This window comes from Canis aureus, chromosome X (genome assembly GCF_053574225.1).
Source record: "Canis aureus isolate CA01 chromosome X, VMU_Caureus_v.1.0, whole genome shotgun sequence".
Classification (NCBI taxonomy): domain Eukaryota; kingdom Metazoa; phylum Chordata; class Mammalia; order Carnivora; family Canidae; genus Canis; species Canis aureus.
Genome location: NC_135649.1, coordinates 106,931,630 through 106,951,714, shown reverse-complemented (window position 1 = coordinate 106,951,714; position 20,085 = coordinate 106,931,630). Strand labels below are relative to the sequence as shown.

General features: G+C 44.1%; 1 protein-coding gene across 3 annotated transcripts in view; it reads right to left on the bottom strand.

The window, feature by feature from the left end:
- The window catches only part of SMPX (small muscle protein X-linked), a 59,065-nt gene that overhangs the window by 16,382 nt on the left and 22,598 nt on the right, over positions 1 to 20,085 (bottom strand). For all 3 annotated transcript variants that reach the window (XM_077890386.1, XM_077890385.1, XM_077890384.1), the window contains exon 4: positions 15,331 to 15,479. In XM_077890386.1, coding sequence (XP_077746512.1) covers positions 15,345 to 15,479 — 135 coding nt within the window. In that variant the 3' untranslated portion in view covers positions 15,331 to 15,344. The remainder of the gene's footprint in view (positions 1 to 15,330; positions 15,480 to 20,085) is intronic.

The following is a 20,085-nucleotide window of genomic DNA, read 5'->3' as shown; positions in this document are numbered from 1 at the left end:
TGGTTTGTCCTGGGAAGACCTTAGAAACATTCACTAACTTGGTCTTTATGACCCAAGCTGCACACTAGGCTCACCTTCGGGTCTTGTGAAATATACTCCTCCCTCAGAGAATTAATTGGTCAGAAGTGGGGTTCAGACAAGCCCAGGTGACCCTAGTGCAGCCCACACTGAGGATCTCAAGTCTAACTACATCCAGCAATTCATTGCTGCCTGACTCCAAGACTACAATAACTAGAATAAAAAGAAGTGATTCCCACCCAAAGCCCAAGGCTGGGCAACACAGTTGTTCAGAAACTGGCTTCAGTTCTTATGTCATAATATTTGAGAAAAGCTATACAATTGCCTATCAATCATCCAAGTAGCTGTGATCCTGGTCCTGTCTTGTACTGGATTTGTAAAGTGTTCAAATTTAGAACCCCTTTTGTGTTTTCCTTCCACTTCCTGGACATACATAACAGTATGCTTGAATGAAGGTTATCAAACCCGACTTTTTGGTCTCTGCATATATCCAAAACATGGCAAGGCCTTCCTTAGAAATATTTCTATAGAGATTGGAAAAATGATTTTTTCTTATTTCTTCCCAACCATTGCATCCAGAGATCTCTTGGTAGTATTTCTTGCAACTGCATGGGAATCTAGAATTATCTCTCAGTGAAAAAGTGTTAAAAGAAAACTACATAGTAAACTGGATTTGGCCTGTGGGACCTAGTTTGCCAACCCTTGGATTGTAACGGTGTCCAAACTTAATAAACAGTTACAGAAATTAATGCTGAACCAGTGAGGTTAAGTGACTGGTAGGTAAGTTGATGCCACTGCCAGAATTCCTGGCCCCTTAGCAGTGTCCTTCTTAATTTACACAGCACATTTCACCTCCATGGAGCTCATCCTATCTGCCACATGGAGAGTCAGCCTGGGGTAATGGGTTAAGAGCCAGTCAGCCCAAATTTGAATCCCAGTTGTCCTGTTGTCTAGTTGTGCTACTTTAGAGGAAGTCACATAACCTGTCTGTGCCTCAGGTTTGTCCCCTGTGAAATGGAGCTTATGAATTCTAACTCATTTACTAATCACAAGGTGACATACTTGGCATGGTGCCTGACCCTCAGAAACCCTATTCTAAGCATTTATGATTGTTGCTTCATTGATGCTTTGTGTATCTGAATTTCAGCAAAGAGGTTTGACCAAGTTGCTTACTATACCTTTGGATACTAGCTATAAAACTATGGATCAGATGATGGGTTAGTTAGAAATTCTCAATGTCCAGACCTAAACAATCTAGATTACTGGCTCGAGGTCAGTGGTTCTCAAAGTGTGGTCCCCAAACCAGCAGCAGCAGCCTGCGGGAACTTGTCAGAAATGCAGATTCTCGTGCCCACCCTAGACCCACTGAATCAGAAACTCTGGGGGTGGGACCCAGCAGTCTGAGTTTCAGGAGGCCCTCCACGTGATGCCAAGGCCCTGAGAAACTTTGATGACCGCTGCTGGAGGCCAATCTAAATGGTTTCCACTGCCACAGCCTACGGGATGCTGTCCTTGGTGCTGCCTTGTCCCCGCTCTCCTCGGGATCTCCCTTAAAGTTAGAGATGAGCTTGCTTCTTAAACTGGCAGATCAGACAGGCAAAGCCAGCCCGGAGGGAGAACTGTACCACTCGATGCTAGAATACAGACCTGAAATGATGTCATTCGGCTGGAAGTGCCAGCTAGACTTCACAAAGTTGTTTTGATTTTTAACAGAGACAGCTTTATTTTCACCTAACCCAAGTTTCTAACTCACCTTTCTTGGCATTTTAACTCCTAACTTGGGTGAAGCTGTCAGTGGTGATGCGGGTAATCCAGACACTGTGCTCCTAGTTAGCAGCGTGGCCAGGGCTGCAAGATTGACTCCGAGTGCGAGAGCAAAGCCCTGACTACCACCTCTTGGTGTTTCATAATTTGATCATGGGAAGGGGTGCCACCCAGGAGGGAAAATGGAGTCTGGAGTCAGTTGTGAAAGATTGGTAGTGAGATGGTTAGGAGGTTCAGGGGAGGCATACTGGCGTTCGCCATCTGTGCTGCTCTCCAAACACCGTCTCAGCTATTTTGTCTTATCTGAGCCACCAGCTCTTCTACTCATGTACAGGGAGTCCCTGCCAGCCAGGGGCTCTGAAACCAGCTGGGTTGGTGGTGTGGCCCGTTCCTGGCAGTGGAAGCAGGTCTATAATTGGCCCATAATTGAATTGGATTTGGCTCAGACTCCCAGGCTCTCTCTCCCCTGACAGATAACCAGCAGTAAACTTCATATATGATTCTACAGGGAATCCAGGATGCCATTTCTTGGCTGTTGGTGACAGTGGAGAGCTTTCCAGGAGAGTGTACCTTTAGGGAGATGATTTTGGGGGTTTCTTAAAGTGAAGTCTTCCCTGGGGGCATTTGTTTGCCACCTAGTCTTTCTGAAATGAAGATATTTCAACCTGATTTTCAAATCTGGGATCCTGTGTGTGTGTGTGTGTGTGTGTGTGTGTGTGTGTATTGTATGTTTATACGTATATAAAGGATACAATATGGGGCACCTGGCTGGCTCAGTCAATAGATCATGCAGCTCTTGATCTCAGGGTCATAAGTTCAAGCCTCACGTTGACTGTGCAGCCTACTTTTAAAAATTAAATAAATAAAAATGATACAATATGATTTTTTAAGGTTAGGCAGCAAGAAAATCATAAATAGAAATAAAAATTCGTGTTTTGTCACCCTCTCTAATTTTTCCCACTCATTTTCCAAACATGAGAGACTCCTAACTCTGGGAAACGAACAAAGGGTAGTGGAAGGGGAGGCGGGCAGGGGGATGGGGTGACTGGGTGACGGGCACTGAGGGGGGCACTTGACAGGATGAGAGCACTGAGTGCTATACTATATGTTGGCAAATCGAACTTCAATTAAAAAAAAATATATATATATAAAAGACAACTGGAGGGGATGGGGTGGGGATGGGGGGAGGTAAAGCTGGTTATCTGTATGATGTGGGACGTTAATAGCTGCAAAACATGCCTTTTTAAAATAAACCAACAACCTCAAATTGGAAAAAAAAAAAAAAGAAAGTTCAGAGAGTACATTTCCTTTGGGCTATATCTATTCATAGAAGTGGATAGATTAATCCTAGGTGTCTTTTCAATGAGAAAGTCCTCCTGGGTATAAGCAGAGCAAGCCATTACCTGTTCAGTTCTGGCCCATGGCACGGGTTGTAACTAACCCTTCTTTGGCACCTGCTGTAGACTGTGTGGCGATCCTACTTCTCTAATTTAAAGAGATTGCACCCGTTTGTTTGTTTTTTCCAGATGCTCTTAACTAGGCTTAATTAATACTCTTAAAATGAACTTTCTCTGGAAGGAGATGACACATCCCACAATCTTCTCCCCTGTGTGAAGTTGGAAGTCACATAAGAAGGAACTGCAAATTCATTGCCCTTCCTGTCTCATGGAACTGCTGTGAGCCTCAAAAGCGAACATAGAAGTACTTTGGAAGTCTTAAAATCAAGTACAAGGGCTTGTTAATGTTATTGCTGCTATTAGTCTCTCGTTAAAAGATGTGATTTCGTTAAAACTTAAAACTCCAAATAAGCCTCTATTTCCTCATCGCCTGGCTCGTGGTGCCCTCCTAAGTGGCTTATTCACAGTGGCGAAGCTGCCATGTTGTTGGGCACATGTGTTTATTAATGCCTGCCTACCTGTTTCACTCTTATTACAAAGTGGACATTACTTAATGATCAAGTTAAGCAACATCAGAAAGAGGGAGGAAACACTCCTAGGGAGTAATAATAGGTATAAATTGGATGTGAATGGGCATGAGCCAGGAGAAGACGTCATAGAGAAGACACCTAGGGCACTTTCTGGATGTTTATATTGATATGGATCTTGTTTTCATTTCTAGACCAGACTCCGATAAAACAGTCTGTGCACCAAAGGTTACTAAAAAGATGAGATACCTCTTTTTGGCCATCAAGCCCATTCGAAATGCTCAGTAAAATGGTGTCTCAAATGCATTGTTTCACTTTTCCTTGATAACAGAAGGCAGCTTGGCCTCCCAAATATTTCTTAAGCTGATTTTCTTCAGGGAAAAGTCTGAAATTACAAACCAGGTATATTTGCTGCTTTAAAATGGTAGGAGGAGGAGTGGAAATCCCTTGAAGCTTCCAAAACAAAATGAAAGCACTTGAGTGAAATGTTTGTAATTTTACTGTGGAGACAAGGGCTTTGGAAACTGGAGCTGCTGCGGGTTTGGAAAAGTGGGACTGCAGTGCCTCCTCCTGGAGAAGGGGCTTACACGCAGCTTAGAAATCCTCTTACAAACTGGCTCAGGCTTGGATGACGCAAGGTAGGTGGTGGCGGAGAAAGAGAGCTTCTCGGAGGCTTGCAGGTGATTCGGTGAGCTCCTGTTAGTCACAGACAATTAGTGGAGTTTCATTTTCAGTGAGCTCTTTTATATTCCCTGGGAAAATCTGCAGAGCTACTCTTTAGAGAGCATTTCATTTAAAAACCAACCAACCAATCGCTGCCCTTGGTAGAAGAGGGTAGAAGACACAGGGTATAGGCAAGAAGTGGGGACTATGAAGGGCATGAACACTCTCTGGATGCTGGTTCATGCCAGATGCCCCATCGGAGTCAACTCCATGTCTTTATGGCTCCGTCTCAAGATTGGTATCCTCACTCCTACTTAGATGTGTGGCTCAGAGTGCCCAGCAACTTGCACAAGGTCACAGAGTTACTACATGATACAGCTGGACGTGGAGTGCAGCTGTGCCCACTCTAGCACATCCACTGCCTAATGCCTTCGATTAGGTTCCTTCCCCTGGTAACATGCTTTCATCAGTAATAATAGCTACCACTGGGCTCAGGACTTTATGCGCACCGTGGCATTCGGTGTTTCTCAATCTCATCATTACTGACATTTCTTGTGGGGGGCTGTCCTGCACATTGTGGGATAGTCAGTGGCACCCCTGGCCTCAACCTACTAGGTGCCAGTGGTATCTGCCCTGAGGGGTGACAACCAAACATTTCTCCAGACATTGCAATATGTCCCTTAGGGTCAGGAGCAAAATCACCCCTGTGAGGTAGGGATTTTTCCTTATTTTTCAGACAAAGACACAGAGCCATTATGCCAAATCACAGACCAAGGGAATAGCAAAGCCGGGGCCTGAACCTATACCCAAGTCCCCTCTAAAGTGTTTGCTCATCAACCTTCTTTTCGAATATTTGTTTTCTAACATCGTCTCTAGAATCTTCGTCGCCTATATTCAAAGGCTGTGTCTCGTTGCGTCATTCCTGCTGCAACCTTTACAAGCTAATGCCCCCGCTCACGTCCTCCCCTGGCCGGACCGTGAGCTCCCGCAGGGGCACCGTCCTCGGCGCCTCCTCTAACACTGCGGGGCCTGGCAGATGTTCACTTCCTAAATGAGTCTTTCCCATACTTTACTCATTCCCATTGAAATCCGGTTCGAGCTGTTAACTTGCATTATGAAGAAAAAGGTTAATTCAGCTAAAGTAAATTCCAAGTAGCTCATGTACAAAATGATTAAAAGATGAAAAGCAATTGAGTCTGAATAAACGGATGTTTGAGCACTCAGAATTTAATAAACCTGTTTGGTAAGTTCTCCAGAATGAATCATTGCCTCTGCAGCTAAAGGGCAGCCGTGGGATCCCTGGGTGGCGCAGCGGTTTGGCGCCTGCCTTTGGCCCAGGGCGCGATCCTGGAGACCCGGGATCGAATCCCACATCGGGCTCCTGGTGCATGGAGCCTGCTTCTCCCTCTGCCTGTGTCTCTGCCTCTCTCTCTCTCTCTCTGTGACTATCATTAAAAAAAATAAAAATAAAGGGCAGCCGTGATTCCTATCATCTGTGTCCAAAATGGGGGGGCGAGGCGAGAGCTGGGCAGTGCAATAGTGTGCGAGTTGTTAAGGATTAGGCTGTGCCCGCTGCGTGTCAGGGCAGGTTTTCTGCGGTGGGAGGAAGAGCCACCGGTGACTTGGGGGCAGTGGGACTCGCTTGCGCTCCGCTGGTTTTCCAGCAGTCAGGACGAATTGCTCTGAGCAGTCTTTCTGCCACCTGCCTGGACCAAAGCGACTCCAATCTGTGGACTGCTTGATAGAAATTTCCCTCAGTGAGAAGCCAATTGACGGGCCCCGCCTGGGATTAAAGCAGCCACCACCTGGCCGTCTGCATAGAGCCCCAAACCAGAGGCTGTGGAGCCGCGGCCTCCCAGGCGGGGAGCGGTGGCCCCGGAGCACAAGCGAGCCTTGACTTGCTCCTCGTGATTCCTTCCCCTTCTCAAATGCCACAACGTGCGGAGGGAGTTAAAACGAGCAGTGTTGTCACGACGCAGCCAAGCCTGATTAGACAGCCTGGAATTCACTTCCCCGGTTTTCTGTGTGGGCTGCACGCAGCGGGAGAGGGAACGAGAGCAAAGCCTCCACGGGTAGGAGCCGGCTGCCTCGTGATGACACAGCGACGCCTGCCAAGCCCTCGCTCGCCCCCGGAGCGCAGGCGGCCTCCACCGAGGCCTGGCATTCCTCTGTGCCGTTTGTCAGCAGCGAGCCGGGCCCCCGTGGTCCCCAGCACTGCCACTGTCGCTGCTGTCCCATCCCTTTCTCCGTTCCCTCCTTCCCTTCCTTCCTCTGCCTTTCTCTCAACCCTCCTCTCTTTCACACTCTCTGATATTTATGGACATCAACCCTTCCTCTTCTTCAAGACCTTTAAAAAAAGCAAATTACTTGTGCTTCCATGCAGCGTTCTGTGCATTCAGCTGAAGCCGGGCAGACGCCGATTCATATCCGAGTCGACAACGCTGATACCCTCCACATTTGGCACATGCTCCTTGCTTAATGAGTGCTTGTTGAATGAATGAATGAATGAATGAATGAATGAATGAATGAATGAGTTCACGCACAAATGAATGAATAAGCAAACGAACGAATGAATAAACCAATGAGTCAGAGTTAGAGGATCACCTCTTTGTGAAGAGCTTAGCCTTTGCTTGTTTTACTCTGACCTGACACAGTGAAATATTTGCAAACCCTGGAAGATTCAACTAAGAGAAGTTGTTGTTCAGAGAATGCAGTGGGTGACAGTGATTAAAAGGAGAGGCTGTGGAGTATGACAGACGACAATCTGCATCTCCTCTCCGTGGCCTGCAAGCGGGGTACCCCAGGTCAAGTTCGTAAAGTCTCCTGGCCTTCTTTTCCTTAAGTGTCTGAGCAGCATCGTGTATACTCCAGGTAGTCAGCACAAGCAGTGAATGAACTAACGTACGCAAAGCACGAGCCGTGGCGTCGGGCATCCCCTGAGCACACACTCCGTGGTCACACCAATGAGGGCAACGAAAAGGATGACGTTGACGTTGGTGCCGGTGATTACAAATGCTTAACATTCAGATTTTAAAAGACTTGATGAGCCGCTAAGATGACCTACTGCTTTCTGATACATTTAAGATGAAAAAAGTACCTATAAAAAATAGTTGTGTTTAAGGCCTAATACTATTACTGGGGAATATTCTATGTATACCATCTACCATAAATATATTTCGTTTACCAGCTGACAAAAGAATCCTATTCAAGAGGGTTTTATTTTTATTCCTAAGTCTCTGTGACTATAAAGAGATAATAAATACTGGGCAATTATTTATTATTCTTTTTATTAATGTTTTAATTTCTGTAAAATACAATACACCGATTGTTTGGAAAGGCAAACAAGTCAGTCCCGACATAAACCTTCAAACTGGGAAAATCAGGATTACTTACTCTCAGCATTACTAACATTTGGGACTAGATAATTCTTTGCTTGGGGCTGGCAGGGAGGAGCCTGTCCTGGGCACTGGGGGACATTTACTAGTATCTCTGGCGTCTGTGCACTAGATGACGGTAGCAGCCCATACCTCCTCCCAGGTGTGACAACTCAAGCTGTCTGCAGACACTGGCACCCCGTACCAATCCCCACACTTCTGAGATGGCGTACTGAGTTCCAGTGTGTTGCAAGCATGGCAAGTGCTGCCAGTCAGAAGTGTCCTTTAGCCCGTGGAAATCTATGTGCCCATGTCCAGGGTTCTACAGTTGGGTCCTCAGTCACCTCCACCTTCCACCAAGCTGACTGGAGCAGATGTGCTTCTCTGGTCTCAGGTCTACCCCCCGAATGCTCTCTCACTGATTCCAGCTCTCCCCCACTAGTTCACACACTAGGCCCTCCAGATCTCTGTTTTAAGAGAAACCATCCAGATAGCTTCTGTGTATTTGCTGTGGAGAGGCTCTTAAAGCAACTGCCACAATCAACTCAAAGGCTTCTTATGTTCACCCACAAGAGCACTTGGCACCCACACAGTTTGTAACCAGGGCCTAGAATAATAGCTTTGATGGTCAGGAAAACAAATGAATAAAACCTTGATGGAGTTCAGAACTGCGGCAGAACTCATCTTTATCCTAACCAATTGGAGAACCAAAAAAAAAAAAAAAAAAAGAGCATCACAAATCAAAGGAAAAATGGCTTCACTAGAGAGTGAAACATCTCAGGATAAAGCCATTGCCTTCAAAAAAAAAAAAGTGAAGAGAGCTTCTGTAATTGAGTCAAAGTGGGGAACATTTTAAAATTGAAGACAGAAATTTCCAGCAAATCAAAGAAGATATTTAGAGAAGTTTTTTTTTTCTTTTTTTTAAATTTAGTTCTGTGTAGCAACCATAAATCAGTCCTTTGTCTTCTGGAAAAGGGAAAAGGTTATGAAATCATGATAAGCCAAGCACTATGAGAAATAAATCATCTTAATTCTGAAGGCCACAAAGCAACATAAAAAATATTCTTCTGGGATCCCTGGGTGGCGCAGCGGTTTGGCGCCTGCCTTTGGCCCAGGGCGCGATCCTGGAGACCCCGGATCGAGTCCCACGTCGGGCTCCCGGTGCATGGAGCCTGCTTCTCCCTCTGCCTGTGTCTCTGCCTCTCTCTCTCTCTCTCTCTCTCTCTCTCTGACTATCATAAATAAATAAAAAAAATAAAAAAAAAACAAACAAACAAACAAAAAAAAAACAAAAATATTCTTCTGAGAAAATGTAGTGTGGAAAAAGCAAGATATGAAATCATACGCGTACTGTGAATGACGCTATGTAAAGAAAAAGTAAAAGGAGAACCAGTTCCCATCTTTGCATAATTACCCTGCCCTGGGTGCCATGCCCACCTACACTTTCTTAAATCTCTCCATCTCCCTGATCCTTCACAGCTACCCTATGAGGAAGACACTGCTTTCTGCTTTTTATGAAATGAGGGGATAGAGACCCTGAGCTCAAAATTGCAAAGGTAGAAGGTAATGAGACCAAACCTTCCATGCCCTGATAACCCCAAATCCCATATCAGCAACTTTGTTGCTGTATCTTATATGTAAACGTAGAGGAAATCAAAATGGGGCAGCTATCAAAATGAGTATAATGCTAAAATGGTGATCTTATGGGTGATTATTTTCTATTTCCCACCTTCTGTTTTGTTATAGTATATACGAATTGATTTTTAAGGCATATTACATCTTACTTTTTGAAAGGAAAGATATTTCCATTTACACATCAATTTAATCATCTGCCACATATGTAGGTATCAATTAAGTTTAAAATAATAAAGGGCATGGTTTCCAAAAATAGAGCTGCTAATATTGATTTGATTGGTTGGTTACTGATTTGATACCTTTCTTCTTCTTTAATGTAAGTGTCTAGAACCGTAAATTTCCCTCTAAGCACTGCTTTCACCGCATCCCACAAGTTTGGTATATTGTCTTTTTGGTTTTGTTTGTCTCAAAGTATTTTCTGATTCCCCTCGTGATTTCTTCTTTCACTCATTGGTTTATTCAGGAGTGTGGTATTTAAGTTTCACAACTTGGGGATTTCCCAAACTTTCTTCTATAACTGATTTCTACTTTCATTCTACTGTGGTCCAAGAACATACTTTGCATGATTTCAGTCCATTTAAACTTATTGGGACTTGCTTTATGGCCTAACCTGTGGCTTGTCCTGACAATATGCCATGTACACGTGAGAAGAATGTGTTTTCTTCTGTTGTTGGGTGGAATGTTTCATAAATGTCTCTTAGGTATAGTTGGTTGATAGTATTATTCAAGTCTTCTATTTCTGCTGTAGACTGAATGTTTATATCCATGCAAATTCATATGGTGAAATGTAATCCCAATGTGATGGCATTTGGAGGTGGGGCCTTTGGGAGGTGACTAGGTCATGAGAGGGGAGCCCTGTTGAATGGGATTCGTGCCCTTATAAAGGAGACCCCAGAGAACTCCCTTATCCCTTCCACTATGTGAGGATCCAGTTAGATAATGGCCATCTATAAGGAAGCAGACTCCTAACTCTGGGAAACGAACTAGGGGTGGTGGAAGGGGAGGTGGGCGGGGGGTGGGGTGACTGGGTGGCGGGCACTGAGGTGGGCACTTGACGGGATGAGCACTGGATGTTATTCTGTATGTTGGCAAACTGAACACCAATAAAAAATTAATTTATTATTAAAAAAAATAAACCAGGAAGCAGGGCCTCATCAGACCCCAAATCTGTCGGCATCTCTATCTTAGACTTCTCAGTTTCCTGAGCTGTGAAAAAATAAATTTCTGTTATTTATAAGCCCCCCAGTCTAAGGTATACTGTTATATAGCAAAAGACTATATAACAAAAGACTAAGACAGTTTCCTTGTTGATCTTCTGTCTACTTCTGTCCACTGTTGAAAGTGGGGTATTAAATTATCCTGTTCTTATTGTTGAACTGTTTCTTCCTTTAATTTTGTAACTATGAATCATGTATTTCAGGGGTCTGTTGTTAGGTACTAAATGCACTTTTCATCAAATGTCTGGGTACATCAATTTGCCCTCCTGCCAACACTCTCAAAATTAGCCCTTGAATCAGCAGGAACAATGGTGATGCATAGTAGTTAACATTTAAGAGTAATGAACACCTTATGTTCTCTTCTAGCAGAAATGACATCTGGATGAATGGTTGGTAAATATGTCTTATCTGGACCTAGATGGTCTTTGAAAAATAAATCCAAATAACTCTTGATAAGTAAATTATTTTCTTCTGGTTTTACATGTTTTTCTCCCTTTGAAGACTATGAACCAAAGGTGACATCTTCTCCAAATTTTTGGTTTCCCAGAGGAATAATGAAGTTAAAATCAGTGAATTCAAGTCAAATTTCTGAGACCTTGACTGATCGTGGTCAACAATGTTACTTTCAGACCTGGCAAGAAAAGCTAGTCTTGCTTTTAAATAGTAATCCCCATGAGAATACAAGGACTTGGGGAGTCTACAAGAACACATTTTTAGGGACCACCAAACTTGCTATGGTCACAGCACCAGTAACATTCTACAGACATGCCTTACATGCTCATGACATATCAGGTGCCCCCCCCCCAGCCTTTAAGCTATATCCTGAAAAAAAAAAAGAAGCTATATCCTAGCATCATAAAGAAGGTATAAACAAGGAAACCAATACATCACTTTGGTAAATATTGTGATGGCGTAAACAGAAGATGCTAGGGGTGGGGCAGAGTGCTGGAAGAAGGCATACCTCCTCTATCAAGGCATTATGATGGTTCTTGTCAAAGAAATCCAGAAGCAAGGCTGGTTGGCTGATGTGGGGTATGGGATAGAGGCCAGCTCGAGATCATGGGGCTGTGTATGACCACACAAGCATTGCGGATCATTTGAACTCACTCTCCATGCCCTACCACAGTGTTTCTCAGAGAATGGTCCAATACCCACTGGTTGACCTCAAAAGTCTTCCTAATGCAAAAATGCGAGTGCTTTCTTCAGTTCTTAATGGCAGATGGGGATTAAGTCCATGCATAGCCAAAAGCTATTAAGCGAATTATTAGGAATCACTAAATTTCGCATCTTTCTGAAGCCCTGGTTTAGTATGTAACCATGAAGTCTGGCTGCCACACAACATGTGGCCATACTGTAATGTCCAACACAGAGAGGAAGAATTCCTGCAACTTCAGAACAACAGTTTCTCTCTAGTGCTTCATGGGTCCCAGGACTTTCAATTGCTGCTGTTTGTGCTTGTTAACATAATTGTAGATTTATTCTTAGGGTTTACCCTTTGTTAACCATTTTTCTTGTGATTGCTGTATTGCTACCACTTTGATACTTATTTTGTTCCTTCCCAATGCTTTGTTAACACTGAGTTCTTTAAAAAAAAAAAAAAAACACTGAGTTTTTTTTACCACTGGAAGAAGAGAAGAGATGGTGTGGGCTGGTTGTACGATCTTGTTTTGCTCCACTCCAGAAGTTTAAGGACGTTGCCCTAGAGGAACTGTTTGATCTCACTAGGCTTGTCTATTAATGATGTTCTGGACATTCCATATGTCCAGAGGCTAATTCTGGGCCTCTATTAAACCATCCCATTCCCACTACCTCCTTCAAACTGTCCCTGACACAAAATCATCACAAGTTACCCCTCTCATAAATCATAACATCAGTTATCTTTCCTGCCTACTTAGAGGATCATAAACAGTCATTGGATATCTTGAATCACTGAGCTGCTAATTCTTGAGTTGCCTTTTGAAGTATTTTATCTTTCCACCAAGATCAAAGTATCCCTAGAGTGGAGACCAAGTTTGACATCTATATATCTTAGCACATAATGAAGAAAATGCCATGGTACAGAGCTAGAGGCTCTTTACTGGGCACCTGTGGTCTGATCTGAGGATAGAGAGGGAACAGAAAAGGACACCCAGCTTGCTGGACACCAGCCCTGAGCAGTCCTTTGGGTTCTCCAGATCCCTATCTATGAAGTCTGAGGTGGAATCTGCTATAGCTATAAAGAAACAAGCCAATGGTAGCTTCTGACTGTAGACACAGGAGATTCCTGATCAAGCAGCAAAGACAAAGAGGTAGCCCAGAAGGAGGAAATCAGGCCAACCAGTAAGGGGCTAAATGATGGCTGGTCCAGGATATTTACGCCTTATGAGTCCACTGAATGAGTCAATGTTAAAAAAAAAGGCTCTCCCTCTGTGACCACAAACCATGACCATGGAAGTCTCAAAATCTGACATAATTGTGGGAGAAGAATTAGTACGTCAAAAGCAAACCAGCCTACTACCTCTGCTACAAGAAATAAAGGTCATTCCTTGGCTTAAAACAATGACTGTACTCATTAGGAATTCAGATCAATTACCGTGACAACGTTAGGTTTTCACATTCCTGTAAGAATAAGGAAAAATAGGCCTCTCTGAGTGGTTTTGCATTATTAGAATTTGTTCAGGGAAAAAGAATCATTATAGTCTTCTCTGAGAAAATGAAGTAAGAAAAACTTGTCCTGGCTATCTGGTAACTTTTCGGTATTTTATTGAGTTGATATTGTTCCCCATTGCTGTAACCATAGATCCAAGGCTGCACACTCACTGCCAGATAACACTTCAAGATCCTCTCTGAGCTCATTTTAAAACAGCATTCCTTTGAATCTTCAAAACCAAGTTCTTCTGAAACCGTAACCAGGGTTAAATTTAGGTCGACATGGATTTCATAAGAGCAAAGTCCTTTAAAGTTTACATTAAAGATTCATGTGTCTAACTGGCCTTGGTTGGGTGATGATAATAAATATTACACAACGTTTATTTCCCTTCCCCGGGGTTTCTCACAAGAAAGTTCTGCAGCTTCGTCCCAAGCATATTGCAGTATTTCATCTCAGCTTGGCTATATAAGCAGGGCAGAGTGTAATGATGCTCATCATCAACTTGTTTCATTCTGTCATAAATAATAAGTGTTTGTCACTGCACCTCAGGTCAGTTCCTGCTTGCGTCACTTGGGCCCTGGCCAGGTTCCTGGGATTCATTCTAGAGTCATAGAATCCACTGTATTTTATTCTTACTCCTTTGTTCTTTTATGTAACTGTGCTGAAAACACTAGATACTGTGTTGTGTTATTTTAACTCAAAACAGCTCCTCTTTCTCTGTACCATAAAGAAATCTTTTCCGTAGAGCTAACTTGGAAATGTTCTAGTAAGCCGGCATAAGCATGACACAAGTAACATTGCCATTACACTTGGGATTATCTCAGAGAATGTTCTATTCTTCGTTATGTCTACAGGAGAAGGCTCAGCAGGGCTCCAGTGCTGTGCTTGCCTTGACCTACATGGCCAGAGGTCACCCTGACACCCATAGGGAGCGTGTGATACCTCTGTAAGGTACGGTGGGAGGAAGGGGTGAATAACACGTAAGTGACAGCACTAACTTTGAAGTCACATGCCCTCTTGAGGATGCATGACAGACAGGGAAAACCAGTCTTTCTGTAAGATTCATCTCAAGAATGGGAGCAATAAGTGGGTATCAGAAACGATGGATGTGATGCTCTTCATACAGTATCTGGCACATGGCATATGATTAACACACGTCTCTACTGCTCAGCACATAGGGGATGCTCAGCAAATATTGAAGAAATGAGTGAGTTGATGAACAAACGAATGAATGGGCAGTCAGCCAGATAAAGACCTGTTTTGTGTTACCAATGTAGATTCCTCTCTTCTGAACTTAAACTTCTGCTTAAGAAACGGAATAAACTGTGCATGGTGGGATTCAGTAATGTTGGATAAAGTAGATTTGCTCTCAGGTTCCCAGGAGAGAGCTGGAAAGAGAGGACAGGCCGATTCCACACGCCCCCTGCTGGCAAAATTCGCAAACCAGTCCGCACCTGTCAGGTCTGCAGACGCAGGGCCGGGCTGAGCCCTCACCAGAGGGTCATGATTGAACAGATCCATTAACAATAAAAATAAGGTCACAGGCCCTGCCTGCACTGCCTCCTTGGGAGGGTGGCAGGTACAGTTTTGAGCCTGCTCTTCCCTCGTGCACATTCTGAGTCATCACTGGGGCCCCTTGGTCTGCTCTGCACACATCTGGGTTATTCCTGTCAAGGCCTGAACTGATCCCTACCCTCTTTACACTTCCAGACCTCCTCAACACCTTGCTCCCATGAGCCTCTCCTGAAGACTAAGCTCGTCACTCTTCGTGGCATCTGGGTGGGGAAACTGAGGCGTGGAATGAGGGACCCCAAGATGAAAAGCTCCCCAGGGCCCACTCCCAACCCTGCTCTCCCCCAGCAAAGAAGGTGACCAGAAAGGGGTTGGCAGACAAACATCCTCTATGGCTCTCCAGCTGGTTATGAAATATGACAGGCCCCGAAGCTCGGCTTTACCAGGAAATCTTTGCATCAGAAAAACTGGTCTAAACTGAAGGCCCTGGAGCTTAATGAATGCTTCTGGAATTCCAGACTCCCTCTGGGGAAGGCTTCCGTAACCCATTTTATAGCAGTCTTTTTAAGTGGAAGGAAATAATTTTTCACTCACCTTCTTTCTTCCAACTACTGCTCAGCTTTGGGGACATACTTCAGTTCGCTTTTAATGTTCTGGATCTCTGATAGGTTGACCGCAGGTCCTGGAAGTTTCTTCGCTCCTGGCATTGGCTTCTTCTCCTCATCCGAGGTGGGAGGAGCACCCTGAAGAGAAAGAAAAGAAAGAAGGGATGGGCTCTCTGAAAAAAAAAAAGGCATTTGGGCTCTCTGTCACTTGTTCCTGCGCTGTTGAGACACCCTCGGAGCTTCCAGAAGATCTGAAGTTTGTAGACGAATATGAAATAAAGTTAGAAGAAGAAAACAAGTCATCTCCATGTGACTTAGAAAACACAGGAGTACTATTCAATGCCTGAAAACTAACAAACATTATGGCTAGTTAGGATTTGTGTTTCCAGGAGAAGCACCTTACGAGAGCGAATTTAATTTCGTATCTTAGGATCCTAATATGCCTGCACAGCAGAGATTTGTAGAATGTTAGTACACAGTTGGCTCTAACAATGACTTAGTCCAGAAGCTTAAAAATATTTTTCTTTGGGGTGCAGTAGCTGCCAGCCTTTGTTCCAATAACATCTCTGGGAAGCATAAACAAACTAGTATTTATATAAGCAAAACCTTCTTGAATGTGGGTGGGATGAGGTGGAGTCACAGAGGAGGCCCAGTTCTCCCTCCCAGCTTTAGGAGCTATTTGAAATTTCCTATTATTTAATGTTTTTATATTGTTGCAGCTTTAGGGCGAGACCACATCCTATATGTTTTTTTTTTTGTGGCTCCTATAATGCCTGGTACAGACATGCACACTTGCCCATTATTGTTTAGCTGATTAATCCCAAGAATGTACCGTAATGGCAAATATATGCCTGTGTACATACGCCAAACATACATATTAACAGTGACTGTAACAATGAGATCAGTGGCTGTATGTGGCTCCTACAACCCCCAAGTCATTACTATAGAAAAAAGTTGCTTATGAGCTCATTGTTCCTATGGTAGAGGTGGGGAGCATATTCTCTGGCCCTAGAAGAGAGATGTTGGAGGAACATTTGATCACCGTGGCAGCCACAGGAGCACGCCTCTCCGATCAGTTTTCTCCCGGCAGGGTAATTAGATGACTGGCCCCAGCTGCTTCGCCCTACAAGCCGCCCATCACCACACTGAGATCACACTTCCCACGGCTGCTCTGCTCGTGCCCAATGACTGAGTGTCACAGGATCCTGAGGCCAGCCTGTTCCCGGGAGACAAGAGACTCTTGGGAAGGAACTTCAGCTCGAGAATTTTCCTTAGAACAGCAGTGAGGTCTAAGAGGTTTCGCCCCCATCCGCTGTCCCACTCTTCTTCACCCACGTCACATCCAACCACCCTCCCATTCTTCCTTTTTTTTTTTTTTAAAGATTTTATTTGTTTATTCATGATAGTCACAGAGAGAGAGAGAGAGAGAGAGAAGCAGAGCGAGAAGCAGGCTCCATGCACCGGGAGCCCGATGTGGGATTCGATCCCGGGTCTCCCGGATCGCGCCCTGGGCCAAAGGCAGGCGCCAAACCGCTGCGCCACCCAGGGATCCCCCTCCCATTCTTCCTTACAAGTGGTTTTGCCAATAAATATCTTGTATGTCCAAACCCATCGTTCTGTGGGCTTCTTGGAGGACCCAAACTAACACAGTCAAGATGTGGGACTGGCAGGGCTTCATCTGTTTGGCCAACAACTGAGTAAACCAATACAGTTTCAGGGAAAAGGAGTAAGAAACCAAACCTTTGCCTGTGGTTCAAGCCCTATGCCCATACTTGTTGCCAGCCTAACCAGGCAGCCCTGTGACCTGGGTATTCAAGCTAATGCTGGGCTTTGCCTCCATCTGGCTCCTACATCTAGTTCTCAAAATGTCTCGAACCTACAGGGAAAGGGAAGAAACTGTTCAAGAGTCCCAACCTCTAACCAATTATTTGGTAGTCATGTCCTTTATAGAATTGCCTGTTTGAGGGGTGAGTAGAAATATAAAATATTAACGTGCTGTTCTTCTAAGGACTAATGGTTTCTCCTGTAGTCATTTTCTTTGAATGTTGGCACAACACTGATGAAAGAGCTAATGTGTCACCCACACAAAATGTGATTCAGTGTAGATTCAGTGTAGACTGTACCTGTTGTAAATATCTGGAAAATAATGTTTCCTCAGGCCAACGTACAGAGCCATAGGATTGGCTTCCTTTTATCAAGGATACACATTTATCATTTATAAATGCAGATTTAGAAGCAATAATTAAAACTATTAAACATCCACTTGGAGCACCAGGTATTCAAAAGTGTTCTTTGCTAGGCTTTTGGAAAGAGGTTTTAAACAAGGCTATAAATTGGTTTTTTTTTTAAATATGTGTAGCACTGAAATGAAAAATGTTTCCTCACTTATGAATGTTCCCATGGTTGTTAGGTGGGTAGAGCTTAATAAAGAAGCATGAAGAAGAAAAATGTCTCTAATTCCTTCTGTTAAGTTCCTGGGTACGTCACATTCACTGTGTTTGTAATATCAAAATGTGCTATATTGGCACATTTAACGCATAAAGCCGCTGTGTGTAGTTATGTGTCTATATGCAAAGATTTACTATGTGAACATACACGGATAGAGGATGATAATATTTAATATTAGCCACTTCCAAATTATTAAAACCTCAATGTACTGGGCTTTTCTTATAAGGTAAGACTTTTAGCACTTGATTTGGCACGGTCACATATGATGGAAATTATAAATGGATATATTCAATAAGTAGACATGACATTGACTCAAGAAGGGGTTAATGGTGGTGCATATTCTTAACTGAAACTTCTCTCATCTTTTAAAAAATGGTAATCAGATCCTATTTCTTCTATAAATTTATTATAAGAATTATAATAAATAAAGGCATGAGTTGGCAGGGCTCCAGATGGCTCCATTTGGCTAATGCATAATACTTTTTTTTTCCTTTTGTACATAGATATTTGAACTGAGAAGGGACATGGAAGACTTTCTTTGGTTGAGATAAAGAGAGCTGGAGAGAGGGCTTATCAGCCGGAGCACTTTACCAGTTTTGGGAATGGCTGTTGTCAAGGGAAACATTCCCCTGGGGGCACTGACAAAGTATTTGTAAAATGTGGCGAAATGGTGAACCATTTTCTGGCTATCTTGCCTCCATCTCCCCCTTTACTACCAGACACCCTATTGAGATCTCCCCTAACCTCCCCTCTGTGGGGTGATGGAGTCTGCTGTGCTCGTCTGTGCTCAGACACTGAGGACTTAGTACTAAGAGCAACCACACTGCTAGCTGTTCTAAGTTACAAAGGCTAACTCATTGAATCCTCACACCAATGCTATAAATCTGCTATTGTCCCTGTTGTGTAGTTGAGGAAACTGAGGCCCAGGGCAGGGAGGGAAAGAGTAAGAAAATTGCCCACGGCCTCACAGCTAGTAAGTAGTGAGACCAGAATTAAGCAGTGTGTTTGCATCTTGTAAGGGCACAAGGTGGAGAGGGAAATAATTAACAGAAAGGCCCAACATGCTATTTTCTGGCTTAATAATGATGGAATTATGGTCAAAAAAGAGATTTGAGAGGCAGAGTGGAGGCTTGTCAATACCCTTCAAATCACTCGAGGCAAGCAGCTGCCTTGTATTATCCAAAAGATGGGCCCTGCTTGTAAGGATTTGGCTGTAAGGCCTCTATGTCGGGCACATGCCAACACTGGCTGGGCCGAGCAGACGGAGGGTGCGCTCCAGCTCTGTGAGCAGAGTAAAGGGCTCACAGAGACCATAGGTGGGCTGAAGACCCAGCCAGTGCTCACAGGCCTTGTCAGACAGCCAAAGGCTGATCTTGGCTTCCTGCTGGGGTACATCCTCTTCACATAGGAGATGGCGTCAGCACTGAGATGGGGGAGCTACTGGCTGTGATCGAGGTGGCCTATTGTGTTCAGGGATGCTGTGTTATAATCTCCATTTTATACAGTGATTATCTTAATGCAAGGCTAGGCAACAAATCCCAAAGCTAACTATGTAAGCAATTCCAGGTTTGCGAACTAGAAAATTTTTTGGAAGTGTGGCTGTAGAAGTTATTTTTATTTCAGATTCCATTTTTCCCTCCAAACTACAGGACGAAAGGGGGCAAACCCACAAAATCCTACTTAATGCCCCTTGTAGCCAAGCCACGCTGCCTAACTGTTCCCCATGCAATGTTGTTTCCATGAGAAACTCATTCCAAGGTCCGGGCCAGACTTTGAGTCATTAGATCCTAACCCTACCTAAGACCCCACAAGCCCCGAGAGAGCTCATTTCTGCTCTTACAGGAACAGAATACCACCATCCCAGCCCATGGAGCCCCATGAGAAAGGTACAGCTCACTTCAAGAAACACTCCTGGAGTCTCTGGATCTCTGTGGATACCTCACTCCTTTCATCCTGTGCAGAATATTGATTAGCCATCTGTACATGTGGCTTATCATAAAGTAGGTGTTCACAAACAGGCTATATCAGTTCTTGTCTATTTTAGAATGTGCTGGAACCATCAGACAAGTGTGAGAGCAAAGTGCTCTCCCAACCCCCTGACTGGGACACTTGTGAGGAGGAAAGCACCAGTTGTACAGTGAAGAACTGAGGGTCATCTTTACCGCAGAGGGAAGATGAGATGCAACCCTCCAAAACAACTGTTACATCCGTCCGTTTAGTGAGAAAACCGGGTCAAGCTACCTTCTGACAGACTGGCATGGGAGTGACAGACACAGCTTAAGGAAGCATGGGAAGA